Below are 12,862 nucleotides of genomic sequence, written 5' to 3'. Positions count from 1 at the left end.
GTGGCTGAGAAAGGAACAAACAAAGTTTCATTTGTATATGATTCCTATGGGTCCTGATTTAATGTATTTATATGCCACCTGGTTAGTATGTTCTTCAAGTTTTCTCGTTCATCTTAATGTGATAAGTACTTGTGTAAGGTTTGTACAACTTGATGCAGCTAATTGTGCCTAATGGACAAATTGCTGGCTTGCATCTCATTTGTGCAGTGTGCTGACTGACATGGGTCTGAGATGGACCTTTAAACTTAGTAAAACCTGGTTAATTATTTTTAACGTTTACTTTTTATCCCCTCCCCCCCCCCCCCATAAGATGTTAATTCAGACCTTCTCAGTAGTCTGCTAAGAAGTTAGTGGAAGGAATTTTATATGCATACATTTTATGTATTGCCTCTCCCTTCACACAATTAGGACAAAGGGAGAATCACAGCTCAAAGATGTGCAGTGCTGATTCAGTGCTTTTGCATTCCTTTTCTGTTTGGTACTCACCATTTGAAAGAGGACTTAGAAAACCACTCCTAAGCTTCCCCCATGTCATTTTTGTTTCATCATTTTTATGTGATTTCAAAACCAATACAGTACTGTAAAATGGATGAAATGCCATCAGCCTTATAATTTCTGTTTAGTGCTACTAGATAGGCTGTGAAATTATGCATAAAAGCAGAAATAACTGTGTGGGAACAAAACAAAACCCCCAAATGCAAACAGAAGACAACACCTTTATTAGGTCAAACAAAAATTATAAAAGCTTTCCAGACCACTGGCCTTGTGGCAATCAAGATGTTACAAAAACGAGGAGGTGGGGAGCATAGCTAAGGATCCATTAACTTCAGCCAGAGTGGAAAGAGCTCTAAATTTATTTTGGACGTTTGTATTGTCTAAGATGGAGATTCAAATGTTTCTACCATTCCAGCTCCCAGTTGAAGAGTTATATGGTACCACACAAGGAAACCTCACCATCTTTGAAATACCTAACAACCCCCAATTTGATTGTCTGCAGAGCCTTCCTTTTCTGCTACATCTCAAGATGCTATCTAGACTACGACTGAAGATCAAGCCTTCCCCTTTTTGCTGTTTGTTTGTTTAATTGTAGGTGCCACAGCTTGTGAAGAATAAAATGCTTCTCTATCTTTTTATAGTAAGATTTCAGCAGTCTGGGTGGCAGGGAAAGACGGCCTGTTCCAAACATTTGCAATCTATTAGGTTTGAATGTTTTGAGATTATGTCCTGCACTTTTGGGAGTGTTCGCTTATTTGTGCCTGTGAATGGAGAGAGGAGAGGAAGCTTTCTCTAGTTAGCACTGTGAACAAGGCTATGGGCTTGTGTTTTACGTATCTGCTTACTTGTTCAGCACAGAAACAGTCAGTGTTAATGGTAATTTTTAACACCCTATAAAGCTAAACAGAGGAAGTTCACACCTTCCTTGGCTTTATTGTTCCAGACTGTTTGGCTGCACAGTATGTTCAGTTTAATTCTTTAGTGTGTGTTGAGAAGTTTATCTTTTCAACCAGAAGTGGTGTAGCTTTAAAACGTAAGATTCTACACAATGCAATAGTTGATTCAAATGCTATTATTTTTATGAGTCTTGATTAACTGCATTTATGGATAAGTTTCAAAACAGTTTTCAAAATGAGGTGAGTTTTTAGCTGTGACTAGCACAGTATGAATTTATATGCTGCTGTCTGGTACTCTGGTGTGTAGGTGATATTCTTTCTAAAGGGTATGTTGGGACAGGACAGCAGTTTATAAATGTTTATAAATAAGCATAGTATTCATCAATGCATAGATGCAGTGATATCATTCATTGTGCGGTAGCTTTAAAATACTATCGCTTAGTCCTGATAACACCCAGTATCCTTCTATCCTTCCAGATGTAAAGAATGTCAATGCATCATACTTATAGATGCTGCAATAATTGCTAATCTTCACCATTTCCCCTTTGTTGCTGTTAGTCTGCTCAGGAGAAGGGAATCAGCTATAGAGTGAGGAAACCCACTTCATGAAAACTTTATTGGGACAGGCTACTGTGGCTATTTGAAGTGTAGTAGATTAGCACTGATAGGCAGAACATCTGAAAGACTGGGGGAAAAATACTTATTAGCCATTGCCTTGTGTTGTTAGCCTCCTTTGACAAAGAGATGATGGAGCCATCTGAGGATCATCTAGCCTAGCGAGGAGATCCCATTGTGCCTTTAAACAGAATTTTGTAGCCCCTTCAATTGCAGTAAGCTGGCTGAATTGTACATTGGTTTAGGTATCTGGTTGTGGAGCCAGAGGTTGGGAGTTCAAATTGCCACTGTGCCTCCTAGGGGAAGAGCTAGCCTGCGTGGCCTTGGGTAAGCTGCATAGTCCCAGAAGAAGGGAATGGCAAAAAGACATGAGAAAATGGGAATATTTTGATAGTGTGGCCACAGCTGAGATATTTTAGCAGTCTTTTGCCAGTTCCACACCCCCAGTGATTTTTCATGGTAGACCAGTGATTTGAACCCAGGCTTTCTGAATCCTAGTCCATCATTCTATCCACTGCACTACATTGGTATCTCAAACAGAAGCTTACCGGATGTCAATAAATACTATAGTACTTAATTGGAAATTGATATGTTTATTCATTTGTTATATTTATATCTTATTGTTGTTGTTTAGTCATTAAGTTTTGTCCGACTCTTTGTGACCTCAGGCCCTCCTGTCTTCCACTGCCTCCCAGAATTTGGTCAAATTCATGTTGGTAGCTTTGATTATACTATCCAACCATCTCGTCTGCTGCTGTCCCCTTCTTCTCTTGCCTTCACTCTTTCCCAACATCAGAGTCTTTTCCAGAGAGATTTCTCTTCTCATGAGATGACCAAAGTATTGAAGCCTCAGCTTCAGGATCTGTCCTTCCAGTGAGCACTCAGGGTTGATTTCCTTCAGAATGGATAGGTTTGGTCTCTATGCAGTCCAGGGGACTCTCAAGAATTGGCTCCAGCACCACAATTCCAAAGCATCAATTCTTCGGCAGTCAGCCTTTTTAATGGTCCAGCTCTCGCTTCCATACATCACTACTGGAAAAACCATAGCTTTGACTATGCGGACCTTTGTCAGCATAGTCTCAGCGTCTCTCTTATATCTTAGCTTCTTTCAAAGTAGCTTAAGGTCTCTCCAGTTTCTGTTCTCACAATGTCTCTGTGAATTTGGTTAAGCTGAGAGATGAGTGACTAGTCTGTAGTCATCTAATGAATGCTGCGGCTGAGTGGGAATTTGAACCTGGATTGCCCCAGCCCTAGTCAAACACTATGACCACTATATCATAGCGGCAGCCTAGTTTTGGTAGTGTACTTGTTACATATAGCACTGATACTTTGCCCATATGTTCTTCTCTTAAAGCAGCCTGAAAATTATCTCAATGTGGGCATCATGTTTGCAAGGAATGGAATTCTTTCTAGATGAGAAGTAAACTGCTAGAAAGCAAAAGATTAATAACTGAACTGATGAACCAGTGTTAATTTTAGTTGCAACAAATGATCCATTATTATTGCCTATTTTAAGTGAATCTTCCATTAAGGTCAAAGTAGGTTATTTCTCTCTCTAAAGAAATTAAATAAGCCTTACTTAGCAAGAAGAATAATCCCCTTTGGGTATAAATACAACCAGCCTTTCTCCTAAAGTAAGCCTTTACTCTTGTCACTAGTTTTATAGAAAATATTGAAGGAAAAGCCTTTTGCTTACCCACAAGGGAGTAAGGAAATTAAATCAAGGCATAGCCTCCTGATCTTTAAGTGACCATTAAAAAATCAACATCCTGAACTCCTTAGGCTCATTTGCAAGTAGATGCAATTGAAACTGCAATTCAGCAAGCTAATGCTCACTTAATGTCCTTGCATTCTTTTATTCATGTGAGCTTTTCCATGAGTAAAATATGTGAAATTTCATAGAAATGGGGTGCAATAAACCTAACTGCTATTCCAGCACTCTGGCTGTTCTTTGTGTGCCATACTGGGTAGATGTGTGGCTCTAATGAGCACATCCTTTGTTTTTAAATAATAAAAGTGGCTTCGTGTGCTTTCAGCTGGGAATGAATATTGATGTAGGCAATAATAGAAATTGTTATGTCAGGTCTTGTGTATCACCCACAGGTTGTAAGTAATTTCATATTTGAGGGAACTACAAGAGAATGAACATATTGTAGCATTTTCTCATTCCAGTGTTTAACATGTATCAGAATTTGTAAGCCAAAAGCAAACCCTGGTATTGTAAAGAATACAAAAAAAAGGGGGGCTTCTAATTTAATATGCTGGGAACCATGCTACGTTTCTGATTAATTTGTTCTATGTGAATGCAGCATATAGGGGCTTTCCTATAATACAGTGGGGTCTTGACTTGAGAACTTAATCCGTATTGGAAGGCGGTTTTCAAGTCAAAAAGTCTGTAGATCAAGTCTCTATTGACCTACAGTGCATTGAAAACCGATTAATCCCATAACAGGCCATTTTTGTTCCATTTTGGTTTTTTTCTGGTCTGTAAGTCAATTCTCAGGCTGCAAGTCAAACCTAAATTTTGCGGCCAGAGAAGTCTGTAACTCAAAAAGTCTGTAAGTCAAGCCGTCTGTAAATCAAGGGTCCACTGTAGTTCCATTTGAGGTGTTGATCTTCTTTAAAAGTTAAAAACTGGCTGGATAGCTCAGTGGTTTAGTTATCTGCCCGCGAAGGCAAAAGTTGTCAGTTTGATTCCCCACTGTGCTTCCTGGGAGAAGAGCCAGGCGATAAAGCCTTGGAGAAGCTGCGCAGTCCCGGAGTGCCCCGAGAAGAGAATGGTAAACCTGTGCATTTTTACCTAGAAAACCCTGGCAAAGGTCATCATAAATCAGAAATGACTTGATAGCATGCAATTATTATTATTAAATGATTAAAAACCTATACAGTGTAAGTCACTTTGGGTCATTTCAAAGAAAAAGGAGGGTAAAAATATGTTAAATAAATCAATACAAGTGTTGCCTTTTTTTTCTAGTTGATGTGAAAAAAACAGCTGGTTTGTTTGCTTTTAGATTTGTTTCTGCATGAAACAGGCAGAAGAGGTACCTCTATCTAGTTATATCTGTGAATAGGAAATGCTGAAATAAGATCTTTAAAGTGTGTTTATGAAAGTAAACTGCTTTGTAGTTCTACATGTACCTTATGCACTAAATAAATAATCCATAACATGTACAGCATATCAGCTTTTACAGTTCTGAAGCCAAGGCTATGTAAAATGGGAGCTCTGTGATTCATTCACCAGATCATTTTTAGAAAAGCTAAAATAAGTCCATACAGGAGGTTTAATTGGCTTGAGTCTATGGATTATGAGAGGGGACGGGGGACATCACAATTTTTCTTGATAGGATTCAAAACAATAAGGCACCTGTGTCACAACTATGTTCTCTGTGTGGTGTAGGTAGTGGATAGAGTGACAGACTAGGACTCTGGAGAACAGGATTTGAATCCCTGTTCAGCCATGGAAACTCATTGGGGGAATGGAACTGGCAAAAACACTTCACTTACCTTGAAAACCTTGTTAGGGTCATTATAAGTCAGTTCCAACCTAACAGCACATAACGACATAACAACTATATTTTTCTACTCAAGCGCTTATCATTCCAGTTTTGTGTTCTGAATTTTGGCTGTTACACCCTGCTTTCTGGTAGTTTTGCTTTAATTGAAAGCACAAGCCCCTCCTTCTACTTTAGAGTAAAATTGAAAGATAATTAAAAATGAAGAACAGTGAAGGGACAATTGAGGATCTCATTCATCATGAGTTTCTGTCATGGCCATAGAGCAGAGCCTCTTCTATCAGAGGACGAACTGAGGACCCACAGAAGAAAATATCCTAGCAAGGCTCCTTGAGAGGTGCTCAGGGAACTGGAGTCCCAGAAACCATCTAGTGCTTTCAGCTGCATCAGAACTGTGAAGCTCAATTCTCAGCACCAAATTCAACCACCTGAATTGGGCCCTACAGGCAAATGGCTATTCCAAAAATGAAATCATAAGAGCCATCAAACCGAGAAAACAACACCGAACCGAAGAGGCAAAACAGCCACCCACAAATAAAGTATTTCTGCCATACCTCAAAGGGGTTATGGACCCCATGGGGAAATTTTTGAAAAAAACACAACCTACAAACAGTAATCAGGCCCACCACAAAAATACAACAAACGTTATGGTCAGCAAAGGACAAAAGGGACCCCCTCACCTCTGCAGGAGTATACCAGATACCTTGCAGTTGTGGCCAGGTATATATTGGGACCACAAAACACAGCATCCACACCAGAATCAAAGAACATGAGAGACATTGCAGATTAAAACAACTGGAAAAATCAGCAGCAGCTGAACATGCCCTGAAACAAGCTGGACATGAAATCCTATTTCAAAACACAGATGTACAGGACAACACCAGTAATCCTTATGTTAGACTACAGAGGAGAAATCCACAAACATCAACACAGCTTCAACAAGAAAGAAGAACATTTAAAACTCAACAAAGCCTGGCTCCCAGCACTGAAAAATACAGCCTGCAAATAGGTCAACAAACTCTACCCAGCCACAAGGACCGGTGATCACTGTACACAATAGACTAGCTAACGACACCCATCAATGACAGTGACACATCATCTCCCCCTTGTCACAACAATACACTCATAACAAAAAACACCCTGATCACCATAATCACTCCAATCTCCTAAAAAGGACAAAAAGCTGATCCCACAGCTACAAATACTCAACTATCCCACACACTACACCAGAACACAGACAGAGTTCTAACTCCTGTCCTCTGAAGATGGTGGCCACAGAGACTGGCAAAACATTAGGAAGAAAAACCTCCAGAACACAGCCAAACAGCCCCAAAAACCTACAACAGCCATTGGATCCCAGCTGTGAAAGGCTTCGAGAATACATTTCTTCCACCCATTTATTTATTTATTTATTTATTTATTTATTTATTTATTTATTTATTTATTTATTTATTTATTTATTTATTTATTTATTTAATAAATATCCCGCCTATCCGGTCAGTTATTTTTAGAAATTGTCACTATGAAACACCCACACCTATTAAGATTTTTGCTGGAATGCTTTTTAAATATGTAGAAATCCCATCCCTTCTTAATTATACTGATGCTAATGCAAATCCCGTTTAAAACTGCTGAAATGTCTACATATGTAATTGGGAACTGGATAGCATCCAGTGAACTATTTTCTAGGTTAGATATAATTAATGTTAATTATAATTAATGTTCACTACTATTTTGTTTTGCAAACCATCTTATACATGTTTCTTATTTTTTAAACATCCTTAGCAATGAATCAAAATGAAAACAGCAGTGAAGATGTAGTAGAACAAGAAGATCAGAAGGATGTCCATGATACACAGGTAGAAAAATAATATATAATTGTTGATATTATTGAAGTTGAAATTTCTTTCCCTGACACAAGGTCTGTAGATAAGCTACAAATGGAGAGTTTGGCATGGATGGAAAACTTGGCTGATAGCTTGGCTAGAGTAACTTATCCACTAGTAACCTCAACTGCCATAATGCAGTCTGAATGAGGATATGTTTGGCACCAGGTAGGAAACTGCTTCTGGTGTGGAATATAACAACTTGGGTGTTGAATGGGGTCATCTGGTAGCAAACATTACACCTATGCTGTAAAATCTCTATTGGCTGCCTGTTTTACAAAACCATGTACAAGATTTTATGATGAAGGTATAAAGATCTAGGAGCAACCCTTTGAAATGCTTTTTTCCCTTATTGGATGATTCTAAATGCAACTGAAAGTTTTACATTGAATAAGAATTCTGTATCGCTTTCTCAATACAGGTATTACATTATTATAGGTAGATAAGAATATTTTGAAGTGCTTGTTTTAGGAGAAATGCTCACAAAAATGGACACTAGGTTTTCTGAAAACTGTTGCAAAGTGATGTTGGTGTGGCTAAATTAATTTAATATGGAAAAAAATGTTCATCCTTATGGCAACTTAGTAATGTTTCATTCAGAAGAAAAACAAATACATTACAACTGAGCTGCTGACATGACCCATGATTTCATTTCATGTCACGTCTATAAATTTTCCCATTAGGCTGGTTCTATTTTCTAACATAATTCATTTATAAGAATGTTCATTTCAAGGTTTTGTTGTTCAAGATTTAAAGACAAAAGAATTCATTAAGTATTCATCTGCTCCAATAAGCAGCATGTTAATAAGATTATATGGGTGGATTAGAGAAAACATCAGTAATTTAATTTTAGTGAATCCAGTCATTCAGTTTGTGGAAGCTACTTTGGAAATTTGTCAAAATTGCAATGCATGTATTAACTAGATGTCTGATTCCTTAGAAATTGTTTAGGATGTTAAAATGGAACAAAAGAGACCTAGGCAAGACAGGAATATATATTGGCTTCCAGCTTTCCTCATGTGGTAGCACTGATGAGTAGTATTTTTCCTGCAGATAAAACTATAAAATAAACATAGATGACTGTTGACAAACTGATAACTTACCAGTTACGTTTAGAGTCATTTCGTAAGCCAGTCAGTTCTATTGACTTCTTAAGTATGGAGTGTTCTTTTGCTTACCTAGATTTCTGATCAGCTGCTAAAAATTTCAAATGATCCCTTTCCACTTGTCTGGCCTAATACAAATGAATGTCTTACCAAGGGGCCAAATGTATACTTGTTACCACTTGATAACATATCATCTGTGGGCCCATTGATAGAAAATAAAACGCAAGTTTAATTGAAAGTCCAGATAGTAATACCCACCTCCCCATTCTGTGGTCCTGAGATAAAAGCTAGAATACCTCAAGGGAAAATATTGCATAGTGACATTTCGAGCCAAATGTGATTTGTCTTCTCTTTCCCCAAGGACCTAATATTTCACCAAGATGTCATTTCTGGTTTGTTCATTAATCACTGGTATGGCCTTTTTTAAGGGACACCTTTCCAAGAAGTAGCTTTATGGTTAAAGAGTACATTGTCTACACCGTGGGTAATGTGATCACTGGGAAAAATGTCATTAGCAATTAATTGTTCCAAGTGTTTCTGTACAGATAGTGTTTTAGGACACTTCCATGCAATATACATAGCAGCCCTGTATAAACTGCTCATTCTCCAGATCCTGGTGGTTGGGAATCACTTTTCTCAGGAAAAAAAGTGTGTTAAAACCACCACAGTAACATAACTGGAGCTGAAATATTTGTTCTAGCCATCTAGAGTTCCTAGTGTCATTTTCTGGTGCTCTCTTTACATGTTTGGTTCTACACAGTAATGAAAACATATAGGAGTAAATTTTGATTGCACCTGCTGGTTCCATCCCAGAGTTCTGTGAGAGTGAGAAGAGACCTTGCAAACATGTTGTAATGTATGATTGAGAATCTTCTACTATCCAATATGGGGCTAGTAGAGTTATTTATTTATTTATTACTTTGATTTATATACTGCTCCCATTACTGTCACAATACTACTCTGGGTGATTCACATTAAAATACGCAATCATAATATAATATAATATAATATAATATAATATAATATAATATAATATAATATAATATAATATAATAAAAGCCATATAATATGCTAACCACATGAAGACAGAAGGCACCCGACCAGTGATGAAACTGAACAAAAGATAAATCATGAAAATAAAAATAAAAATAGTAGTAACTGAAAGGAGATGTAAGATCGCCTCAGCTGAACTAGGGTTGGAGTGGAAAGCCTCCCTAAAGAGCCATGTCTTCAGTTGCCTCTTGACCAGCAACAGGGAGGAGGGCAGGCAAAGTTCCTCCAGGAGCTGGTTCCACAAAGATGAAGCTACCGCAAAGAAGGTCCTCCTCTTGGAGAAGATTTATGGGCCTCCCACTAGAGTTCTAGTTCAGAGACACATGCATCGGTCCTGTTGTGCTCTTTTAATATGCAGGGGGGGGGGAGAGTCCAGCCAGAACAGTCATGTTGCTTCTCTTCCACATGGTTATTGTAAAAATACAAGACTAGCTCAAAATTGTGAATTGATAGAGGTTGTCCAGGCTTTCAACCAGGATTATTTTCTACATTTACAGGGAGATCCATGGTATTGCCTAGTATTTCCCCATTCAAATACTACTGCTGGGAATATTAGATATCCAAATGAATTTGTTGGTGTTAACCATTAGAAATGGGAAGATTAATTTGTTGCTGTTCACGAATAAACCTGGAAACAATTACATGATTGAAGTGCCACTATTTGTTGATTAGATTGTTAGCTTTAAAATAGACAATGCGGTTTTCAAAAAATGGCATGTGGGTTATCACCATTGTCCTCTAGCAGTAATCTGTTATTTTAATGTACAGCAGTATGTATGTTGTCAGACACACATATTAAAAAAAAAATTGGAATGTTAGGTTAATTCTTTCATTTGACAATTGTGCCCACAAAACAAAATGTTTGCTTGTGCCTTTTCTAGCTCTGATGTTTTTGAAGCAATGCAAAAAAAAATGTTTTTTATATATTTGCTTGCTGCTGTTTGTATTATGATACTTTGGTGGCTGTACGTTATGCATACAAAGAAGGGTGGAGTGTGAGAAGTAGAAGCTTGTGCTGTTATTTTTAGGGATGACTCTCTTGCTCTCCATCCTTTTCCAGGGCTGTTCTTGGCTAACTTTCCCATGTATTTCTAACCTCTTGCTATGCTTCTCTTATGTAACAGGAAATAGGATGACGGGAACAAATACACAAGCTAGCGTATCAGCTGTACCCATAACAGTAGCTGGGTTAGTTCATGTTGTCTTCGTTTAGCTAAGCAGATAGCAAAGTGCAAAAGGCGTGTGATCTGTGAGAACGTTTCTTGTGTTTCCTTCCAACAAACAATTACAATTGTTTCTAGCACAGAGCTGCAAAGTTAAGAGAGAGTGATGGGGAAGATACTTTCTTTTTAAAGTTAAAACACAGTGAATGTCATGTCCTGGGATTGCGGATTTAAGTATTTCTTCACTTTTCCTCCAAATCTCAAGGCAGGAGTTATGTGCAAGCTGCAAGAACGAGAGGATATTGGGCGCCTCGAACTTGTCCACAAACTGGCAAGGGAAAACTGTTATCGACTACAGGCAGATAAAAAAGAGCCAGAGAAAACAGATTGGGTAAGATACTTCTCAGTTTTTCAGGAGAGTAAAGTCATTCAGAACTATCTAGCGAAGTGAATTACAGCAAATACCCAATGGAACCAATGAACTATAGTTACTGTTTGGCTTGTCTGCTCCTAAGTAAATCCTTTTTCCATTCAGTGAGACTTTCTTCAAAGTATGTTAGTATAGGATTGCAGCCTCTAACGTAACTGAACTCTTGTTTCATAGTTTTTACTTTAGTTGTAACTTTTTGACATTTTTAATTTTATTTGTTTCAAACCAAAGGGAAGGAAAGAGGGGATGAGAAAAAAAGGAGGGGGAGCAAAAAGGGGAATGTATTGAATTTAATCATGGGCTAGGGATATACATTACTGTAATCTGCCTTCATGTCCAAAAAATTATTTGGCATTGGTAGAAGAGACATTCATGTCAAACTAAAGTAGTAAGATCTTCTGTCCTTTGACTGATGGTGCATGGTGTATGCTTATCTTTCCTACCTTGAAGTACTGTATAAGTCTTTTGGCATGGTTAAGAACTTGTAAAATCCAAGTTGTGGCTTAAATTTCTGCCCTTTGTGTCCAATTCTTCCCTTTCCAACTGCAAGTAAACTTTAATGCAATTGAATCATGCACATCGCCTTCATTCACATGAAACCCTGAAAGTATTGCTGTGTTGTTTAAACTGCAGTGGTGGTAAAAGCTTATTGACTATTTACTCTTAAGTATATCTGTCAAATTAACATTAAACTTCTGCAGGTTCAAAGTGATGTTCATGTCTAAAAATGTATGGACTGTTTTTAGAATATATTTCTGGAATCTGACAAAAGGTTATTATTGTCTGTGGCCCTAACCCTGTTTGAAACATTTGTACTCTAAAAGCTGTTTTTGCTCTCCAGCTCCTCCATGGGAAAGAAAGGTCTGTTTTCAGGCATATGAGAAAACCATGTAGTCTTATTTGAAGCTTTGAACACGGGGACCCTGTGTTCTTGGTGACAACCCACCCACTGACTATGTTTCATAAAACTCTAGTCCCTTTTTCTTGGGGTTAAAGTACGATTTTTCAGCGTGTGTTTTGAAATGGCATGAGAGTGCACATTTTTTTTGTCTATTTGAAACCACATTCACTTGGTGCAGCATATAAAAGAAGAATTAATGTTCATATTTGGCATTTAACTGGCATTCCTGGAGCATAGTGCAAGCAAGGGGAGGGACACTGGCTCTTGGCTAAGCACTTTGAGGCATTACCAGAGGGAAGATTTTGGTTCCCTCTGCCTCAGAGCCAGCTAGTGAGAGATTTTGTAGAGTACAGATACCCACATTATAAAGGTAGACAAGTGTGGTGCCCTCTGCCTACCAGAGAAGGCTCAGTTTATGCATTTGGGGCACAGCAGGGACTTTAACCTCAATTTTACTTTTTAAGTGAGGTGTTTTTGCTCTCCAGTTCATGGGAACTTGTCCCTTCACTCACGTAAAGACTGGGTTTCTACACTGTTTGATGTTAGCCTTGTTAATATACCATGCCACAGTTGTTTAAATAATACGGGTTGTTTCTTATGTCACCCAGTTGTTGTTACAGGTGTTAATTTCTGGTGGAAGGCAGTGAAAATTTGTTAGCTAGTATTACTTTAAGTTAACATTGTAAGGTCTTATAGATTCTCAGATTAAGTTGGTTTCAAAACCTTTCCATAATTTCAGGAGGGAAAAAACTTAGCAGTTTTCCCTAAGGGGAAGTTATTACCTTAGCTTTTGGGGTAAATATAA

At 38.0% G+C, this 12,862-nt stretch overlaps 1 protein-coding gene across 1 annotated transcript in view; it reads left to right on the top strand.

The window, feature by feature from the left end:
• Positions 1-12,862, top strand: part of RAPGEF5 (Rap guanine nucleotide exchange factor 5) — a 173,321-nt gene that overhangs the window by 59,967 nt on the left and 100,492 nt on the right. The window contains exons 8-9 of the mRNA XM_020781222.3: positions 7,304-7,377; positions 10,992-11,117. Of these exons, the coding sequence (XP_020636881.3) occupies positions 7,304-7,377; positions 10,992-11,117 (200 nt within the window). The remainder of the gene's footprint in view (positions 1-7,303; positions 7,378-10,991; positions 11,118-12,862) is intronic.

Source organism: Pogona vitticeps, chromosome 6 (genome assembly GCF_051106095.1).
Source record: "Pogona vitticeps strain Pit_001003342236 chromosome 6, PviZW2.1, whole genome shotgun sequence".
NCBI lineage: Eukaryota > Metazoa > Chordata > Lepidosauria > Squamata > Agamidae > Pogona > Pogona vitticeps.
Note: the sequence above shows the minus strand (reverse complement) of the source record. Positions and strands in the feature narration are given on the sequence as shown.